The 19097-nt window shown below is 39.7% G+C and overlaps 1 protein-coding gene across 1 annotated transcript; it reads left to right on the top strand.

The window, feature by feature from the left end:
* Positions 1-3384: 3384 nt before the first annotated feature.
* On the top strand, positions 3385-18665 carry LOC148852247 (uncharacterized). Its single transcript, XM_088947287.1, has 3 exons — positions 3385-3691; positions 18143-18304; positions 18557-18665. Exons 1-3 carry the CDS (start codon positions 3554-3556, stop codon positions 18617-18619), a joined length of 363 nt encoding a protein of 120 aa, XP_088803413.1. The 5' UTR covers positions 3385-3553; the 3' UTR covers positions 18620-18665.
* The last annotated feature ends 432 nt before the right edge of the window (positions 18666-19097 follow it).

Genomic DNA, 19097 nt, shown 5'->3' with positions numbered 1-19097 from the left:
ATCCGAGCCCGAAGAGCTTGTAAGTAGGCTCAACTTAACACATACTCAGATTAAGACTATATGCAACTGTTTCCTAAGTTGGATCAATCTAAAGCGTGGGCGTGAATAGTTTGCAGAAGATTTAGAGAGTGCATTCCACACATCTAGTGAGCATCGATATCCTACAATTAGTGCAAAACGGCTTTCAATAAGACAATGTTTGATTCAAAAAAGGTAGAGAAATAAAGAGAAAGACAAGGAAAATTATACAAAATTTATAAAGTTTTTTTTATTTTTTTCTCTCTTTTCCTACTTTTTCTTTCAAATCAAACACAGTCTGAGAGAAATAATAATCCAAGAGAGAATTAATTGATCTTTCTCAAACCATAGGTGCATGGGGAAGCATGGTGTCCGTGGTAAATGGTAAAGGGGGAAGACGAAGAAATTCAGAAGTTTGATAGTTTAAATTTTTCCTGAGCTGTCTTGGTTTTTGTTGTTCGGAATGAGAGTAAACGTCCATTGTTATTTGTTGAGTCAGTTCATAATTAGGGGTGTTTACAGTTTGGTTAACCAAACAAATAATGGGCACAAACTTGAAACTGAACTGGTATATTATAAAATATATTATAAATATATAATATATATTAGTGTAATAAAAAACTGAATGTAACATATAATTACACTGTACCTATAATATATAAATGTATATGCATTATTTAATGCGTAACCTATAATTTTATTTCAGTTTTTATTTTTTTATTTATACAAAATGCTAAAAATTGGGATATGAGATTGAAAACGGTCTTTTTCGGTAAAAATAGAAAGGCAATGCACCTTCTCATGGATCTTGAAAAGTTACCCATAATCAACATAAAGATAATTCTAAACAGATAAATGAGTGCAAATTTGTGCACTCTTGAAATAATACATGTGTGTAACTTGTGATTGGGTCTAATTTACATAATGATGATAGTAAATAATACGTTTCTATAATTATATAAAAACTATTCTTATTTGTCACACTTCATTTTGTTTAATATGATGAATATAGGATATTTGAGATGTTCTCAGTTGTTTTCTACAATTTTCTTTTGTACTTTTTATACTTTTGTGTATTTTCATTTTTAGTTTTTATTATTATTTAATTATGATATCGATAATTGACACATTTGACCTAAAAGGTTGAATTATTGACTTGTCTCTAAACGGAAAAAAGTTTCATTTTTAAATTGATTTATATTTTATTTCTATCACCAATAAAAACAATTATTGTTTGTCAAACTTTTTTTTAATATGATTAATTAATATAAAATATCAGAGATATACCCTAATGTTTTCTATATAATAAATATATAACTATATATATTATATTTTTATCTTTTTTTTAGAGTGTCAAAAGTGAGCTTCCGGGCCTTTTTTTTTTTTTTTTTTCTGTGTCGTGTTTTTCCAAGTGGGGCTTTAGCTTGCCTCCCTATTTTTGTTTAGGTTTGTTTTGCTGGGCTCGACCCTGAGTCTGTGCCTTCTGGTTTGGGCCCATTTTGGGTCTCTATTTCTATGCTTCGGTAGTGGGATTTGCATGCTTATGCAATACTTTGCTCTCTGTTTTTACATTACTTGTTCGACTATGATATTGGAAACTGGAAAGACATGATCTTTGGAATAGTCCGTCGGTTGCAAAAGAGCCACAGGTGAAAGGAGGTCCCATTTTGCGTTACTGAGGTCGTTTTCTACTCTACAGAAATAGGCCATCGGTTGGTGGTAAGTCGTCTCCAGTGCCTGGGCTGGGACAGACCTTGTCGTTGGAGAAACGTTGTGCTGTGTTATGCTGGTTGAGACAGAGAGGTGGTGATAAGAAGAAACGGTGGCTGCGAAATTAATGGAAGGACATTGATATTATAAATTTACAGTAGAAATCAGAATTCTGTATTGAGCCTATCTGTATTTCTCCGATTCATCTTTGCATGTTGCGCCTATCTCACCATCCTTGAAGCGGTGTCGAATGGCGCTTTAATTGCGGTTTCTACTGAGACTATTGGAGACTCGGATTTGGGTTGAGGGGATATCTTTGGGTTCGGATCAGGTTGGAATGTGGGAGACAGAAGTGAAGTTGAGGGGCTGATCTTGATTTATAAAAGCTGGGGTGGCAAAGAAGGCTGATTTGGAAGTGTTATGTAAGAAGGCTGATATGGGAGATGATCCAACCTGTTTCAAAAATGATGACTTCAAGTTATTCTGCAACACTGCTGTCCTTCCTCCAAAATTGACGTTTTATGGCGATTATGTGGGAGATGACCATATATCACTTGATGCTCATCAACTAACGACTTCCATTCTGGGAAGCGTAAGATGTTACACGGGTGCACATTATAACCTGGTGGGCTATGACATTGGATATTCTTTTCCAAACACTTACAGGCTCTCCAATACCAGAAACAGATTCATGGCAGTCGGTTGCGACACGTATGGCGAATTGGATGATTACGAGGGCTCTATGTTCTATGTGGAATGTCGATCATCGTGCTTGAACGATACAAAAGTGACAGCTAGTTCATCTTGCGGTGGCTTTGGTTGCTGCCAGACAACCATACCAAACGATCTTAATGATTTTGAAGCAAGCACAAGGAGCCTTAACGACTTGGCATACACAAGGAATATTAGTAACCAATCATGTCTTATTTGATAAAAACTCTACTTAGACCATGTCCTTGCTGCATCATTGATTTTCCCTTTTTAATAACATAAAAAAACAATCACCTATCGCATTTGCTCAATGACTTTTCTCGGAATGAATTTGTTGTAATTAAAGTATGAAAGGCAGAAATTAAATTCGAAAATGTATTTATTGCAGCATTATTGATATCGTCGGATACAAGGCCTGGGTGCCAAAGCAAATGTGGGAATGTTAGCATCCCATACCCGTTTGGCCTAGTGGGAGATGATCCAACCTGTTTCAAAAATGATGACTTCAAGTTATTCTGCGACACTGCCATCCTTCCTCCAAAATTGACGTTTTATGGCGATTATAAGGGAGATGAGCATACCATTCTCCATATATCACTTGATGCTCATCAACTAACGACTTCCATTCTGGGAAGTGCCAAATGTTACGTGGGTGCAAATAAAGGCCTGGCGGGTTATAGCATTAGATATTCTTTTCCAAACACATACAGGCTCTCCAATACCAGAAACAGATTCATGGCAGTCGGTTGCGACACGTATGGCGAATTGGATGATTACGAGGGCTCTATGTTCTATGTGGAATGTCGATCATCGTGCTTGAACGATACCAAAGTGACAGCTAGTTCATCTTGCGGTGGCTTTGGTTGCTGCCAGACAACCATACCAAACGATCTTAATGATTTTGAAGCAAGCACAAGGAGCCTTAACGACTTGGCATACACAAGGAATATTAGTAGATGTGGGTTGGCTGTTCTTATGTCCGACGCCCAGGATTCATTATTTGACTCACAAGTTTCACATCTCTGGGACATAAGAAACGATGTGGAACACCTTGTAAATGTCGGGATCAACACTTCCATAATTCTGGACTGGGCAATTAGAATGCAGACATGCGATGAAGCACAAAGAGATGTGGTTGGTTATGCCTGCGGGAGCAACACCTATTGCACTAACTCCACAAATGGCGTTGGATATCTTTGCAATTGCCTGCCAGGTTATCAAGGGAATCCCTATCTCCACGATGGATGCCGAGGTATGGTATTAAGTTCAAAGAATTTATCTTCTTTTACTTTAAAATTCAAATACAAATATTAAAATTATGAAAGTAGCATGACAAATGCCTTGCTAATTCAAATACAAATATGAAAATTGAATGATAATAAATGCATTATTGTTATTGACGTACGGAAGTCGCTAATCAAAACCATTGATCTGGTAAGGGAATTCTTTGGATCGCCCATGTGCTCATGTCTTACAGTTTACTCTTGTAAGGATGCCAAATGATCGAGTTCTGTATGTATGGGTTTTGCAACCCAAACCCGATCTGAAGGCAATCCAACCCGACTTGACTACTTGGAATAGGTTTAACAAACCCGACCTGACCCATCCAAATAACAGTACCAGTGTTTTTAGCTAAGGTTATATCTGTTTTCTTGTTCATGCTCAGTTTGGGAAGAGTAGAAATGTATACATGTATTGCATGTTATAGTTTTAAATGATAACAATAAATAAAACAATAATTGTAATAATAATTTTAATGTTCTTATCAAAATCCGTATAATAAAGACAAATAATTAAAGCATAGTGTGTATTAGTAAAAACATTGGAAATTATAATAAAATACTAAAAATGCAAAAACAATACATGAAAATTGAAAGCTGAAAAGCACCCTTTTCCTCTAACTTGCCATTCAAGAGTGATTTGGTTATGAAAATTATTATTTATGTGGACACCTCTAAGAAAAGTTAACGGGTGCACTAAGGGAAGGTAAGTTTTGGAAAATAAAAAATTATTGACATGGTAAATTTCAGACATTTTGAAAAGTTGTGGTGAGTTTAATAGAAATACTAAAAACTCATGATGATTTTTAGACAAATTCCCTTAAAGTATTTAATAAATTTTATAATACTTCTTATAATTCTTATTTTTATTATTTAATTCATGGCATCAATGCATCACAAGCTGAAATTAAAATCTATATATACTACGGAGATTGAAGAAAACGCATTAGTATTTATTTGTAAATGTTACATCTCAGTTGCAGATAATTGAGTCCTGCATGATTTGTTATGGGTAGAAAATGGGCATATTTGGAAATTCAATCGACTATATGAATGAAGTATTTCATTGTGAGCTAGCGAGCCCATAAAGTTCATGGAGATATGGGCCTAGATCTGATGTGGTGGTACAATTGTGAGCCCATAGCGTTTTTGGGTAGCCTTCATAGGTACTATTGTTAAATTACTTGAGGATCTCTAATTATGGGGACTGGGGAGTGGTGGTTCAGGTAGATTCTACCCTTAAAAGAAATGTAAACCTTCATTGAAGTGCCAAGGGTCCACTACTATCCGAGTTTGACATAGATGTACTAATTGCCGTATACTGTTGGAGCTAGCAAATTCCTCTCTAATGGGTTGAACTTAATTGAGAACGGGCCCTAAAACAACAAACCCAATGTTTTCAACCCATCATTGACCCAGCTAGTCAAATCATTCGAATTGTCACCCAGTCAGGATTTTAGGTTCGGTTTAATCAAAGACCCATTAAACAGTCAAAAATTGTTGCTTTGGTCAAGAAATGTTTGATCTGGCCAATTTGACCGTTGATCAATTCGACCTGATCACTTGGTTACGGGTTGCACATTTAATGTATACAAAATTTCGGAGGCCATAACTTTGCACTCCAATGTCTGATTGTGGTGATTGTTTTTCTTTTTCTTTTTCTTTTTTATTTTAGGTAACTTTTTAAGATCTATGCATTCCAAGGAGCCATACACACCTTGCCCCACAATTTTTGCAAAAGAAATAACACTTTTTTTGGCCTCAAATTTCAATTTTTAACATTTTTTATAAATAAAAAATTAAAAACTAAATTAGAAAAACATAAATTAAATATAAAAATATATATAACATATCTAAAATATTTCTACATTATTTATTGATAAGATATATACATTTATAAACATATATGTACACACACACATATATATGACGTAACATGGCTTGAACCATTCGACCCCACTAGTTGAACCAGTGAACCATGACTTGGAGGCAAAACGGTTTGGCCTCTAGGTCAGTTTTTAAAACATTGAACAAACCAGCCCACTAAAGAACAAGAGGCATTTGGCAGAAGAGAACGTGCCTGTATAAGTTTAACATGGCTTGTAACACCTCGTGAATGTGATTGCGCTAGTCTTCTACGCATGTTGTTGCTGGACTCGCATCTTTATAGCTTGGAGTAGTGCCATGAATTGAAGCATCCTTTTTTGGAAAAAACAATGTAACTAGGACTTCCATTCAGCACTATAATAGGTTGTTGGTGGCTCTTCTTTTTCCTAGTTTTCTTTTGCTTCTCCTTGTAGATGTGGTGGTAAGGCTAAGTGTGGTTGTCTATGTGTTTCTATTGATACAGAGTCATGTCTTCATTAAGACATAAGGACATTGTTAAGGACATTGTTAACATAAGGATTTTACTCCTATTCGGAAAGGGGATCTTCGATTCGGTGTTGGCTAACATAAGGACATTGTTAAGGGTTTGCCACGTGTCTTATGAGATCTTCCTAAGGCAAAGTTTCCTTTCATCCGAGAATTCTCATACTACACGTGTGTTACTTCCCTTTATGGGTCTCCTGTAATGGCATAGTGTGGCTGGCATCAGAACTAATATGACATGTCCCTATTTGATCCTATTGGATGTCCTAGTACAGTTGAATTCAGTTGATGGTATTTTTGTCCATTGTAGGATTGTGATGGTTTCGAGCTAATCGTAGGTCTGTGACGAGTTATGGACCCATTGCGGTTCCACATTGGCTTGTTTATCACCTTAGATGTTTTTGTGATTCCAATTTGGTATCTTCATCATAGTTGTAGTGAGGATAGATTACATGTACTTACATTTAGGCCCTTGCTTATTAGTAAGAGTGTTCTTATCAATAAGCATTTCTGTGATTGCTGCATTTTAATATTGGCTAGAGTATTGTGATCGACACATGGGCAAAGGCTGTTTTTTGGTTCATTTTAAGTTGATCGCTGATTTTTTCTTAGGTTTTGTTGTCGTGTGTGTGCTCCCAACAACTTTGGCTATTGAAGGGAGGTTTTTGCAAAGTTTTGTCTACGTCTTGAGAAAAGGGTGTTACTGTTGGGGTGTATGATTTTGGAGTTTGTTGCTGTTAAGGTTGCTTGACTTTTCATACTATTAGCCCCCTTCTTTCTTGATGGGAAACATTTTGTCGAGAGGTTGTTTTGGTCATGTTTGGTTTTTCAGCCCCCCCATGTCTTGACAAAATGCTTTTTGTCAGGAAACACTTCGAGTGCATTCATATATTGGCATTATAGTTTACCCTATTGTATCTTGGTGAAGTGTGCAGCTTTTCTAATGTCTTGTGTGTATAATATTATTTTTGGATAAATCTATTTAAAGGATGGCTTCTGTCCTCTTCTTCTTCTTATGCAATATTTTTTGGGAAGGATCTCTTCTATCAATCATGTAAGTGGTACCATGCTATTGTGGTTGTGTATATAGTGGGTCACAGTTAGTCACATGGTTATGTATGTTGGATGTAGAACCATTGTCTCATATTCATTGCTAGTCAGTCACATGTTTTGGCGGGTGTGCCGGGCTTCATGTTTCTTCATTCGGATTGGCTATTATGTGTTGTGGTAGCAGTTTTAAATTTGATGTTTGTGTGTTGCCTTTTTCTATGAATAATAATTTAAATGTGTAATGGCCGGTATGTCAACTGTATGCTAGCGAGTAGCTAGTAATCATTTGTTTTGCCTCCTTACGCCCTGTTTGAGTTGTCAATGTGAATGGGACTACTATAAAGGGTACTATTCACTTCAAACTTTGTCTTCGCATTCGCTTTGCTACTGAAGTAGTTCTGTTTAGTTTTGATCTTCTTGTTTATTTTCTTTTCTTGCATGATTTTTCCATCTCTCGTATCAATGGCTCCTCACAAGCAGTAGAAGGTTGTGCAATCTGATTGCCCCTTCATTGATTTTGTAAGGGATGTGGACACTATGGAACTACTCCCCGAATACGAGTCAGTGAAGATTGTTGGTTGCTGGTCATGGGAAGGTTTTCTAACCTCCCATGCCTGAGTCTAGGGGGAAGGATGGCATGTTTGACATGGTGGAGGTGAATGAGGTTGCATGTTTTTATGGTCATTTGAAGCACACTATTTACTTCAGTTGTTCTAGACTAAGCACTAATGCTTCTAGGTCCTTAATAAATTTCACAGCATGGACTCTTTTCCTCCTAGAAAACCCCATGTACTATTGGTTGCTCCAGAGTGCCAGGTTATTAAGATTTGCAGACTATTTCTTGGACCTTCCAGATAGAGAAGGGGTGGATTATATGTTTCCACTCTTGTCCCATTGGTGTTGCCGGACACATACGTTCATAGGTGCATTCAGTCAGTTCAGTGTCATTGTTGACGACATGGCTGTTCTGCTTGCATTACCGTTGGGTGGTGCTATTTCAGCCGACCATCCTCAATACGCCAAGTTCATTCCCAATATCTTGACCTATCTATATACAGAGTTGGGGAAGAGCTCAACATTTACAAGGCACAGGTAGATGAATCGACTGCCTGGGGGAAATGACCCCTCAAAACCTAGATTGGTTTCTGGTTTGAAAGCACGGGACCAATAGATGTTATGGCCAGAAAGACAGATGGTCAATGTCATTTCGCAACATTTATTCTCTATGTTGTGTCATGGTTTTTTTTCTTGGGAACCCTAACTGTGGCCTTAATACCATCCTGGTTCCTCTTGCGGTTGTTCTAGTTTGTGGTCATCAGCTTTCATTGGCTTCGATGTTTCTTGGATATTTATATGTCCAGATGGTTGATATTATTCATTAAACCATGGACTCTAGCTATAAGTGTTGCTTATCATATGTGTTTTCCCCTTTTATGTTAATGTTCATTTGCAAGCACTTGTAGCTAAGCGTCACTCCTTAGTGATTGTCACAGTTATCTGTTATTATCGCTATGTTAGAGGGTGATGGTTATGAGGATGTGTCACTAGACATTTGTCGTGGGATGAGGTGTCTCAATGCTAAGAGAGAGAAGTGGTTTGGCATTGATGAGATAGAGTAGAAGTTTGCTTCTCTAGAGAATTTTGTTTCTCGTCCATATGCTCAGCATGCCTGCCATGCCTTTCTACATTGGAGTGAGTGTTCCTGAGGGTAGCAATCAATAGTGTGTAGTGGATGTCGATAACCCTATCATTTGGGCTGCTCGATTGTATCTTAGACCCCAGAGTGGCTAGAGAATCAACATATCTATTCTTGGCCCGATTCTGGTCTTCGTAGGTTATCTCCAAGTATTTGGTCAATTTTTGGATCAATGTTCTATATGACAAGATTGTCAATTCTTTTACTGTGGTGTGACCCCCCATTTGTCCAATTACTATCGTGGAATCTCCTATGAATTTTACTTTCTTTCCTTTGGAATCCCTTGCTATTGTTAGACCCATCACCGGTGCTTCATATTCTGTGATATTGTGGGAGTAGGGGAATTGCAATTTGGGGGAGTAGGCTGAAGTCTATCTGGTAGGTGAAGACAATATACCTCTGGTTCCTGTAGAGGAATTGGAACTACTACCATCGAATGTTATAACCCATCCTGCCTTCTCTACTGCCGCGATGAGGGGGAGGTCTTTGGGTATCTCTTCAGAGATGGGGAAATCATCACTAGTAGGAAAAGCAAATAGGAGGTTTGCGACTGCTTGACACTTTATCACTCTAGTTTGGATGTATTCGATACTATACTCAATCAGCTTCATCATTCATTCGACCAATCTTCTAGAGAGTAGGGATCTATCAATGAAGTACCTGATTGGATCACACTTTTATGTAGTAAAGACTAATGCTAGACACTATTATTCCATGTGTAAGTAGATGTTCTCTATTGGTTTCAAAGTTCTACTCGCATAATAGATGGGCCACTCGACTTTTTCATCATTCTCTTAGGCTACCAAACAGCCTATGGCTTCTAAGTTAGATGTTATGTATATCCTGAATTCTCGACCACCATTTGGATGGGAAATGGTTAGGACTTTGGGTAGAGATCACGATTACGAAATCATGATTCAGCCACTAGTGATAGCTACACCATCTTCTTCCATGCTTTCCCTTCTCAGGGTTGACTCCTGCTAGTGGTGGTTGTAGGTTGATTACAAGATCTTCCATGAGCTTGCCCATGATCGTCACTTCATTATTGGTGTAGGGGAATGGAGGGGGTGTTGGTAATGGGCCATTTCATCATATTTAGTTGTCGTTAAGATAGTAATGCCCTTGGCTGGTTTCTCTAGTATTTCGGGGTCTATGATCGATGACATATGTCTCATTGTTAGTGTACTATAGCTCTGATGAAGCTAGCCATGATTTCGGGTTGGTGATAGTCTGTGCTATTCTCTCAATGCATTTCCAGAGTTGGTTGAATGTTTCAATCTCGATGTTCTCGATCCCAATCCTACATTTTGGGTCTGCGATCAACGACATATGTCTTGTTCTTAGCATACTGTAGCCCTAATGAAGCTAGCCGTGATTCCGGGGTGGTGACAGTCTATGTTGTTCTCTCAACACATTTCTAGAGCTGATTGAATGTTTCAATCTTGATGTTTTCGATCCCAATCCTACATGTTGGGTGCATCCTCTGGATGCATTGTTCCACGAAGCCCTTTTCTGTTGTGTGCCCTTCAAAGACCGAGTGTGTCAGTTTTTGAAATCGTATGACATATGCCAATAGGTCTTCCCCAACACGTTGTTCCGTGTTGTGTAAGTCCACCATCGTCAACCTCTACTTGAGGGTAAACCACTTGGATAAGAATTTCTTGGCTAACTCATCCCAAGAGTCGATGCTCCCTGCCGTCAGGTTGACAAACCACGAGTATGTTGGCCTAGTCAAGGATTTAGAGAATTCTCGGACCTATTGGTCTTCATCGAAAGAGAACACTCCTAGTGCATCTTCAAACTTGTTGGTGTGTTCCTGTGGGCTCCCCTTCTGCCCATCGTATTGTGGCCACTATTGCTAAGGAACATAACCAGAGGGATATGTTCCGACTCTCTTCCACCAAGCCTTGGACGTACTCCCTTATCTCCATTCGACTGATGGGTGCCTCCACCGTCGCACTACCTGGTTGGACTACACAAGGTTGTTCAACAGCAAAGAAGCAGGTCCTCTACGCCGCGTATGGTGCGGCTACAAGATTGGTTTCAGATGGATGTTCTGTTGCTCTAGGTTTTAGACTCCCAAGATAGCCTACGAGGACGGGTGTAGAAGGGCTAATAGGAGTGAATGGGGAGTGTTCAATCATTATCATTTTTTGTTGGATGCCTCTCATTTTGGCTTGCATCTATTCTAGATGGTCAAAACTCGTACACCTTGTTGGCCAAACAAATTTGCCTTCTCTTTAGTGCCTAACTTGGTTGACACAAACAATAGCCTCCTTTCCATTCCTTCGGTGGCCATGTTAACTTCTTCCAAGGGTTCCTCCACTATGCCATTCGAATCTTGCATGTGCTTAGGAGGTGTGTGTATTTCATCCAGTATTCCCTTGTTTTCTTAGAATTGTCCTCTTATTAATACTATCTCAGTATTTCTCCTATCATTATCATATGTTTTAAGGATATTAGTTTGTGTATTCTCGATGCTATTTTGTTTTGTTGTGTATGTTCAGGTTCTTCTTGCGATGAAAGCATCATGATATCTTTGTATAGTGGTTTCACAGTTGGTCTTTTAACACAATAGTTTTGAATGAAACAATGTTTAGAGTGCATATGTGTACTTATTTTCCTCTTTTATTTTAAAAAGCAAACCAATTACTCTGATTAAAAGACAAGACAGGGTAATACGAATCATACCTGTGAGACAACTTTCCTTGTAACTAAGATGTCGACTTCTTCATATTCTTTCACAATGGTGTAGTAACTCTTTCTACTTTCGCCTGTCACCCATACACACCTAGATCGCTTTTTTCTCTCTGAGGTTGTCAGAGGCTCATTCATTGGGTTCGACAATCGCATGATTTCCACTTTGGCCACTTGAGTTTCCCTTTTTTCAGCAAGCTCTGTGTAGTACATGGCATCTTGCAGGTGTGCTTCCAATCTATCAAATGGGACATGGGTGATTGGAATCCTGATGGTGCAGCCCTTATGCTTGACCCAGCAAGTTGTGGTACGCCATTTTCTTATATATCATCTAGAAATCATGGTTGATGAAGAAAGGCCCAATAGCTACTGGCAATTCAATCGACCCTTCCGTGATAGATGCATTCCCATTAAAATCCATGGCCTCCTTAGGTAGCCCTCTGATAGTTTTCTTCAATATATTCATGAGTTTCAAGGTGTGGAGGAAGATTTGGTTTACTGAACTTCCTTGGTTAAGTAAGGAGCACCGCATCTCATACCCCCTATTTTGGCTATGATATACAGGGGCTGGTTGTTGTTGGGGTTTGTGGCCAACACGTCATCTGGGATGAATTCTACATAGGACTTTCTTATGCAGTGTGGTTCAAATAGTCTCCTAATAGCTTTCACCAATGCCATGATGGCGAGTTGTTGCACCGTGGCATTGGCCCCTTATTTGTTGAGGAACTATTACAAGTTCAGGTTCTGCTCAAACCGTTGTGTTAACACATCTACATGATCGCCTCCTAAAGATCCGACCATGTTTATGCTACCTCCTTGCTAGTGCAAGGGGTGGGGGTTTGTCTCTACCTATGTTGGCTTCTTTTTAGCAAAATCATCCAATTTCACTTTTCTATGCGAAGAGCCGCCAGAGGGTGAAGCAATCTACTAGATCATGATTCAGCCACTGGTGATAACTACACCATCTTCTCCCATGCTTTCCCTTCTCGGGATCGACTCTACCTACTGGTGGTGGTAGGTTGATTACAAAATCTTCCATGAGCTTGCTCATGATCGTGATCACTTCACTATTGGTGTAGGGGAATGGAGGGGGTGTTGGCAGTGGGCCATTTCATCATATTTGGTTGTCGTCAAGATAGTAATGCCCTTGGCTGGTTTCTCTAGTATTTTGGGGTCTATGATCGATGACATATGTCTCATTGTTAGTGTACTATAGCCCTGATGAAGCTAGCCATGATTTCGGGGTGGTGATAGTCTGTGCTATTCTCTCAATGCATTTCCAGAGTTGGTTGAATGTTTCAATCTCGATGTTCTCGATCCCAATCCTACATTTTGGGTCTGCGATCAACGACATATGTCTTGTTCTTAGCATACTGTAGCCCTAATGAAGCTAGCCATGATTCCGGGGTGGTGACAGTCTATGTTGTTCTCTCAACACATTTCTAGAGCTGATTGAATGTTTCAATCTTGATGTTTTTGATCCCAATCCTACATGTTGGGTGCATCCCCTGGATGCATTGTTCCACGAAGCCCTTTTCTGTTGTGTGCTCTTCAAAGACCGAGTGTGTCAGTTTTTGAAATTGTATGACATATGCCAATAGGTCTTCCCCAACACATTGTTCCTTGTTGTGTAAGTCCACCATCGTCAACCTCTACTTGAGGGTAAACCACTTGGATAAGAATTTCTTGGCTAACTCATCCCAAGAGTCGATGCCCCCTGCCGTCAGGTTGACAAACCACGAGTATGTTGGCCTAGTCAAGGATTTAGAAAATTCTCAAACCTATAGGTCTTCATCGAAAGAGAACACTCCTAGTGCATCTTCAAACTTGTTGGTGTGTTCCTGTGGGCTCCCCTTCTGCCCATCGTATTGTGGCCACTATTGCAAAGGAACATAACCAGAGGGATATGTTCCGGCTCTCTTCCACCAAGCCTTGGACGTACTCCCTTATCTCCATTCGACTGATGGGTGCCTCCACCGTCGCACTACCTGGTTGGACTACACAAGGTTGTTCAACAGCAAATTAGCAGGTCCTCTACGTCGCGTATGGTGAGGCTACATGATTGGTTTCGGATGGATGTTCTGTTGCTCCAGGTTTTAGACTCCCAAAATAGCCTGCGGGGACGGGTGTAGAAGGGCTAATAGGAGTGAATGGGGAGTGTTCAATCACTATCATTTTTTGTTTGATGCCTCTCATTTTGGCTTGCATCTGTTCTAGATGGTCAAAACTCGTACACCTTGTTGGCCAAACAACTTTGCCTTCTCTTTAGTGCCTAACTTGGTTGACACAAACAATAGCCTCCTTTCCATTCCTTCGGTGGCCATGTTAACTTCTTCCAAGGGTTCCTCTACTATGCCATTCGAATCTTGCATGTGCTTAGGATGTGTGTGTATTTCATCCAGTATTCCCTTGTTTTCTTAGAATGGTCCTCTTATTAATACTATCTCAGTATTTCTCCTATCATTATCACATGTTTTAAGGATATTAGTTAGTGTACTCTCGATGCTGTTTTGTTTTGTTGTGTATGTTCAGGTTCTTCTTGCGATGAAAGCATCATGATATCTTTGTATAGTGGTTTCACAGTTGGTCTTTTAACACAATAGTTTTGAATGAAACAATGTTTAGAGTGCATATGTGTACTTATTTTCTTCTTTTATTTTAAAAAGCAAACCAATTACTCTGATTAAAAGACAAGACAGGGTAATACGATTCATACCTCTAAGACAACTTTCCTTGTAACTAAGATGTCCACTTCTTCATATTCTTCCACAATGGTGTAGTAACTCTTTCTACATTCGTCTGTCACCCATACACACCTAGATCGCTTTTTTCTCTCTGAGGTTGTCAGAGGCTCATTCATTGGGTTCGACAATCGCATGATTTCCACTTTGGCCACTTGAGTATCCCTTTTTTCAGCAAGCTCTGTGTAGTACATGGCATCTTGCAGGTGTGCTTCCAATCTATCAAATGGGACATGGGTGATTGGAATCCTGATGGTGCAGCCCTTATGCTTGACCCAGCAAGTTGTGGTATGCCATTTTCTTATATATCATCTAGAAATCATGGTTGATGAAGAAAGGCCCAATAGCTACTGGCAATTCAATCGACCCTTCCGTGATAGATGCATTCCCATTAAAATCCATGGCCTCCTTAGGTAGCCCTCTGATAGTTTCCTTCAATATATTCATGAGTTTCAAGGTGTGGAGGAAGATCTGGTTTACGGAACTTCCTTGGTTAAGTAAGGAGCACTGAATCTCATACCCCCTATTTTGGCTATGATATATAGGGGCTGGTTGTTGTGGGGTTTTGTGGCCAACACGTCATCTGGGGTGAATTCTACATAGGACTTTCTTATGCAGTGTGGTTCAAATAGTCTCCTAAAAGCTTTCACCAATGCCATGATGGCGAGTTGTTGCACCGTGGCATTGACCCCTTATTTGTTGAGGAACTATTACAAGTTCGGGTTCTGCTCAAACCATTGTATTAACACATCTACATGATCGCCTCCTAAAGATCCGACCATATTTATGCTACCTCCTTGCGAGTGCAAGGGGTGGGGGTTTGTCTCTACCTATGTTGGCTTCTTTTTAGCAAAATCATCGAATTTCACTTTTCTATGCGAAGAGCCGCTAGAGGGTGAAGCAATCTACCAGATCATGATTCAGCCACTGGTGATAACTACACCATCTTCTCCCATGCTTTCCCTTCTCGGGATCGACTCTAGCTACTAGTGGTGGTAGGTTGATTACAAGATCTTCCATGAGCTTGCTGATGATCGTGATCACTTCACTATTGGTGTAGGGGAATGGAGGGGGTGTTGGCAGTGGGCCATTTCATCATATTTGGTAGTCGTCAAGATAGTAATGCCCTTGGCTGGTTTTTCTAGTATTTAGGGGTCTATGATCGATGACATATGTCTCATTGTTAGTGTACTATAGCTCTGATGAAGCTAGCCATGATTTCGGGGTGGTGATAGTCTGTGCTATTCTCTCAATGCATTTCCAGAGTTGGTTGAATGTTTCAATCTCGATGTTCTCGATCCCAATCCTACATTTTGGGTCTGCGATCAACGACATATGTCTTGTTCTTAGCATACTGTAGCCCTAATGAAGCTAGCCGTGATTCCGGGGTGGTGACAGTCTATGTTGTTCTCTCAACACATTTCTAGAGCTGATTGAATGTTTCAATCTTGATGTTTTCGATCCCAATCCTACATGTTGGGTGCATCCCCTGGATGCATTGTTCCACGAAGCCCTTTTCTGTTGTGTGCTCTTCAAAGACCGAGTGTGTCAGTTTTTGAAATCGTATGACATATGCCAATAGGTCTTCCCCAACACGTTGTTCCGTGTTGTGTAAGTCAACCATCGTCAACCTCTACTTGGGGGTGAACCACTTGGATAAGAATTTCTTGGCTAACTCATCCCAAGAGTCGATGCTCCATGCCGTCAGGTTGACAAACCACGAGTATGTTGGCCTAGTCAAGGATTTAGAGAATTCTCGAACCTATAGGTCTTCATCGAAAGAGAACACTCCTAGTGCATCTTCAAACTTGTTGGTGTGTTCCTGTGGGCTCCCCTTCTGCCCATCGTATTGTGGCCACTATTGCAAAGGAACATAACCAGAGGGATATGTTTCGGCTCTCTTCCACCAAGCCTTGGACATACTCCCTTATCTCCATTCGACTGATGGGTGCCTCCACCGTCGCACTACCTGGTTGGACTAGACATGGTTGTTCAATAGCAAAGAAGCAGGTCCTCTACGCCACGTATGGTGTGGCTACATGATTGGTTTCGGATGGATGTTCTGTTGCTCCAGGGTTTAGACTCCCAAGATAGCCTGCGGGGACGGGTGTAGAAGGGCTAGTAGGAGTGAATGGCGAGTGTTCAATCACTATCATTTTTTGTTGGATGCCTCTCATTTTGGCTTGCATCTGTTCTAGACGGTCAAAACTCGTACTCCTTGTTGGTCAAGATCTCAATATCAACCTGGTCGACAGTTTCCAGGCTAATATGTTCCTCAACTCCTGTGTTAGTGTTGTCAAGGTTGTTGGACTGTTCCTATGGGATTGGGGAAAGGTTAATTCTGTGAGCAGTCATCTCCACGATCAAGAACATAACTAGAGATTCTAATATGGATGTAGTCGTAAGGGCAAGTATGGTGGTCTCCTTGAAAGGAAAAGGGGGGCTAGGAACATGGGTAGGCTATGAGCTTCTATTGACAGAGAGTCATGTCTTCATTATGATCTGAACCCCCTCCGATAAAGGGAGATCCCGTGTTCCTGAAAGGAATGAGCCAATAAGGATTTGACTCCTATTTGGAAAGGGAATATTCAATTCGGTGTCGACTGACAAGGGAACACTGCTAGGGGTTTGCCATCTGTCTTATGAGATCTTTCTAAGACGAAGTTTCCTTTTGTCAGAGGATTCTCATACTACATGTGTGTTACTTCCCTTAACAAGTTTGCTGTAGTGACATGGCACGGGTGGCATCAGAACTAATTTGACATGTTCCTGTTTGATCCTAATGGATGTCCTACTATTAGCGAATTTAGTTGATAGTGTTTTCATCCATTGCATTACTGTGATAGTTTTGAGCTCATCGTTGTTCTATGGTGAGCTATAGATCCGTTGTGGGTCCGCATCAGCTTGTGTGTCATCTTGGATGTTTTTGTGATTCCAATTTGGTATCTTCATTAAAATCACAGTGAGGATAGACAATATGTACTTATACTACTCATTAGGGTTGTTATTGGATCCATAAAATCAATTTGGACATATTGGACGAACCAACAATGGATGGACCAGCAAGACATATTGAATTGGATCACTCTAGAGTCCAGATTTAATCGTTCAAAGTATCTATTTAATCGAATTGAACCTAGTCCAATTGTAATAAGTTTATATTGGATTGGGTTGGATTGAGCTAATATATGGTTCATTGATAGAAGTTAAAAGTATGGGTGTCAATGGACTAGGTTTGAGTTACAATTAATCTTAATTAAAACAAATTTGAACAGATTGGATGGTCTAAACATTGAATTAAACCGATCCAAAATTGTCTAAAATAATCATTGGATTGGATTGAACCTGCTCCATTTATAATGAATTCACATTGGACTAGATTGGATTGGACCAAATCTAGTCCAATTGATACCCCTACTCTTGATCAGTATGCTTTTATTTAGAATAACTTCTTACAACAATGGCTTGGTTCTACTCAAATTATATTTGATGCTACCACAAAATGGGAGTAAGGTCAGTACTGGATTTCCAGTAGGGATGAGGCAGAAGGTCTCACTTGCAAGCACTGAAAAGGAATCGGAGGCCTCGCGGTGTGATCCAAGGGTGAGTACTCCAACTGTTAAATCGACTGAGGGTGTGATCCAAGGATTGAATCTGCCTTGTGTCACGTGCTGTCAGCTGGTGTTGAGGGAGATTTTAAATCCGAATTCGTGGAGTGCAATCTAAAAATCCCATAAATGAAATGATAACATACTCGGATCTCATTAATTTACCTTCGTATGGTCACATTAGCCATCTGAATTTTTAATTTTCTCTTAATCTGAAAAATAAACAGCTTGTAATTTAAAAACATTAATTTGTATGCATAGAATTGGACGGATCAAATGCGAACAGGACATGTGAAAAAGAAAGCAGAAATTACGCATGCGGGGAGAACACCAACTGCTCTATCACCAACAGCAGCCTTGGATATAGTTGCCAATGCATGCAAGGCTATCATGGGAATCCTTACCTCCCCCATGGATGCCAAGGTATGGCTTCTTTCACTCTTTTATGAATTTTGCTTAAAATATCACTATTTAAGTTGGATATACAAAGGTAATTATAAGCATCTTTTACTTCTCTACACTAAACCACCTATTGCTATGGCTTGGATATACAAATTTCACCCCTGCAGTTTTTGAAGAAATCCTTTTCTTTGTTCAACTTGTTCAACTTGAATGAAAAAAGGAAATTAAAATGAGAAAATGATGAGTCGATAACAGCAACTTTGACAATGCCAGATACAAGGCCTGGGTGCCAAAGCAAATGTGGGAATGTTAGCATCCCATACCCGTTTGGCCTAGTGGGAGATGATCCAACCTGTTTCAAAAATGATGACTTCAAGTTATTCTGCGACACTGCCATCCTTCCTCCAAAATTGACGTTTTATGGCGATTATAAGGGAGATGAGCATACCATTCTCCATATATCACTTGATGCTCCTATAGAGGATAACATTGCAGCCATGGACATGCCTGAGGAGAATGAAGAGGTCGATTGCCCTACCAAGGATTGAAATGCCTGTTGGTTGCTGCTGCTGATACTAGTCTGAGTTCATGTCTTGTTCTACTCCACTTTTGTTGCTGTAGTGTTGACCATTCTTTTTCTTCTTTTCTTGTAGAAACAACTCAATATCCTAAGCCTAGAATTATGTACAAATCTTTGCTAATTAATGGAAGTATGTGATGTAATCGGTTCTGGTCACGTACCATTTTTTTATTTTTTGTTAAGTACCTCATCATTTGACCTGCTCCCAGGAGAGGATGGTAGAGCTCCCTAGTG

Source organism: Nelumbo lutea, chromosome 5 (assembly GCF_056320005.1).
Source record: "Nelumbo lutea isolate HS-2025 chromosome 5, American lotus-T2T, whole genome shotgun sequence".
Classification (NCBI taxonomy): Eukaryota; Viridiplantae; Streptophyta; class Magnoliopsida; order Proteales; family Nelumbonaceae; genus Nelumbo; species Nelumbo lutea.
The sequence above is the reverse complement of the archived record's forward strand: the minus strand, read 5'-3'. Positions and strand labels throughout refer to the sequence as shown.

Coding starts and splice junctions, on each gene's coding strand:
- LOC148852247 (XM_088947287.1), top strand. CDS start 3,554: ATGAAGCACAAAGAGATGTGGTTGGTTATGCCTGCGGGAGCAACACCT. Junction 3,692..18,142: donor TCTCCACGATGGATGCCGAG/GTATGGTATTAA, acceptor TTGTATGCATAG/AATTGGACGGATCAAATGCG. Junction 18,305..18,556: donor CCTCCCCCATGGATGCCAAG/GTATGGCTTCTT, acceptor TGACAATGCCAG/ATACAAGGCCTGGGTGCCAA.